Source organism: Pterocles gutturalis, unplaced genomic scaffold (assembly GCF_000699245.1).
Source record: "Pterocles gutturalis isolate BGI_N339 unplaced genomic scaffold, ASM69924v1 scaffold50594, whole genome shotgun sequence".
Lineage (NCBI taxonomy): Eukaryota > Metazoa > Chordata > Aves > Pterocliformes > Pteroclidae > Pterocles > Pterocles gutturalis.
The window spans coordinates 44,805-46,763 of record NW_010132613.1 but is presented as its reverse complement, the minus strand read 5'-3'; the positions used below and the strand labels follow the sequence as shown (position 1 = coordinate 46,763).

Genomic DNA, 1,959 nt, shown 5'->3' with positions numbered 1-1,959 from the left:
AAAACCCTAGATAACATATAGAGTATCATAGTCTCTTGGAAAGAGAAAGTTTCTTTCCTAGGAAAGTTTATTCCCTCCAGAGTTTTCATCACTGAAGAAACCAAAGAGATTATAAAGTACAAACACTTTTGTTTGCCTGCTACTTATTTCTAATTGTCTGGTTTGTTGTGGGGTTTTTTTTTTTTTTTTTCTCCTGAAAAAAGCCTGGGAGAAGGAAAGAAACTGCTGACCTTCAGGAAGTTAGCCAAGCTAAAGTTGACATTCCTGGACTCTTCAGGGATTTCGTTATAGCGAATGGTCACGTGAGGAATGATGGCGAGCAGCAACGAATGCAGGGCGTGCTGGTAGGAGTCAGGGAACCGCTGGCCTCTTGGCAGCTGAAACCAAACGCACATCCCACAGTCAGCGCTGCAAGTGAGCAGCTGGCAAGAACCAAGCGCAGGCACAAGTTCCCTTTAGCATTTGTTTATGTTGTTTCCTAATAAAACTTTGGCATAAAGAAAGCACTGGCTGAAACTGCAGCAGCTACTAACAGAAAAGGAGGCTGCATGAGCCATAAGGAGATCTGGAAATTTCAAATTACAGTTGAGTGTGAAAAGGGGAAGAAGGAAAAAGTAAAATAGAAAAAAAGGAAAGATCTGGTTAGCTGTTCAGCTTGTCAGGGTTTTTTTAAATAAAGAGTTACATAGTTTTTCACAAAAACTTTTGATGGGAAGGTTTTTTTTTTTTTTTTGTGATGGCTCTGTAATGCAGCATTGAACAAATTTATTTTTACCTTGATTTTGTTTTCTTCCAGTAAGTACATTGCCATCGACTTCGCCAGTGCTTCAAAGAAAAACCATGAGTACTAGAATGAAGAAAGCATAGTATTATTTTTCTCAGCAGGATCAAACATGTTTGACTACGTGGGGAAGCAGCAGTGTGGGAAGGAGATCTCACATTCAAATGGCATTTTGTAAGCATGGCTGTGCTTGCACAGCTAGCTCGGTGTGGGTGCCTTTGCTACCTGGAGGAGTCCTGCCAGTCTTGGGGTGGGAATAGCTCCCTCTGCACCCCAACATGCTGTGCAAGGGCACCCACGTTTGGGGTGCAAACCCTGCAAAGGCCCAGAGAGGCAGAAACTCAGTCTGCCACCCCCCATGTATGGCTTGAAGAAAATAGATAAAACTGTCAAAATGAAAAGCCCTTTGCTGTGTCCTGCCATAAGCCTTAACACAGACAGGTTCCCTGCAATAATTCATTTCTGTTGTAAGGGAAGAACCTCAAGGATGTGGATGCAAGGATCTGCCCTGGTAGTTCTTCTCCTGTGGTGGGTTTGGATGGGTGGAAGTGTTGGGCTTTATACCAGAACCCCTTTTCCTCCCTTCCACCTTTACCAGCCAAGTACTGCCAATACTTCACCTTGAGTAGTTTATTGATGGCTAGAAAATCTGCCGACTGCTTCAAGATCGTGGCCATGGAAAGGACCAGGATTTCATGGGTCATCTTCGCCTGTGTGACGCTGGGTTTCTCAGCTCGAAAGACGTACTGAAGCAAGAGGAACAGTGTCAGGAGTGTGCCTCCTCCCAGCAGGGAGTTTTGCAGAGCGGTGTGTCATGACTGACCTTTATGAAGGAGCGCAAGTAGTGGTCTAGACCTTCTTCATGGCACTTGGACACGATGTGCAGAAGAACCCTGGGGAGAAATGTGGTTTGTGTTCAGCACGCAATGCGAAGGCAAGTTCCTCCATGAAAGCAAACACCATTTGGTGCCTATTCTGCTCAACCCCAAAAGCCTCACCACTAGTTTGGCTGCATTTCCAGAGAGCCAGTACTTGCAGGCTAGCATCCCTCACAGCTCCTGTGACTGCACCATCCTTGCCACAGCACAGCCCCTTGACAGAGCGCTCAGAGCTGAGGTGGTCAAAGCTTCTTCTCCACTTTGGTGCTGGACCAGGTGTCACCCAGACCAGCTGCCTTC

General features: G+C 45.9%; 1 protein-coding gene across 1 annotated transcript in view; it reads right to left on the bottom strand.

The window, feature by feature from the left end:
* Positions 1-230: 230 nt before the first annotated feature.
* Positions 231-1,959, bottom strand: part of LOC104467227 (dedicator of cytokinesis protein 11-like) — a gene marked incomplete at both ends in the record, with an annotated part of 28,183 nt that continues 26,454 nt past the window's right edge. Inside the window, 4 exons of the mRNA XM_010080928.1 lie at positions 231-377; positions 776-847; positions 1,402-1,527; positions 1,605-1,674. Of these exons, the coding sequence (XP_010079230.1) occupies positions 231-377; positions 776-847; positions 1,402-1,527; positions 1,605-1,674 (415 nt within the window). The remainder of the gene's footprint in view (positions 378-775; positions 848-1,401; positions 1,528-1,604; positions 1,675-1,959) is intronic.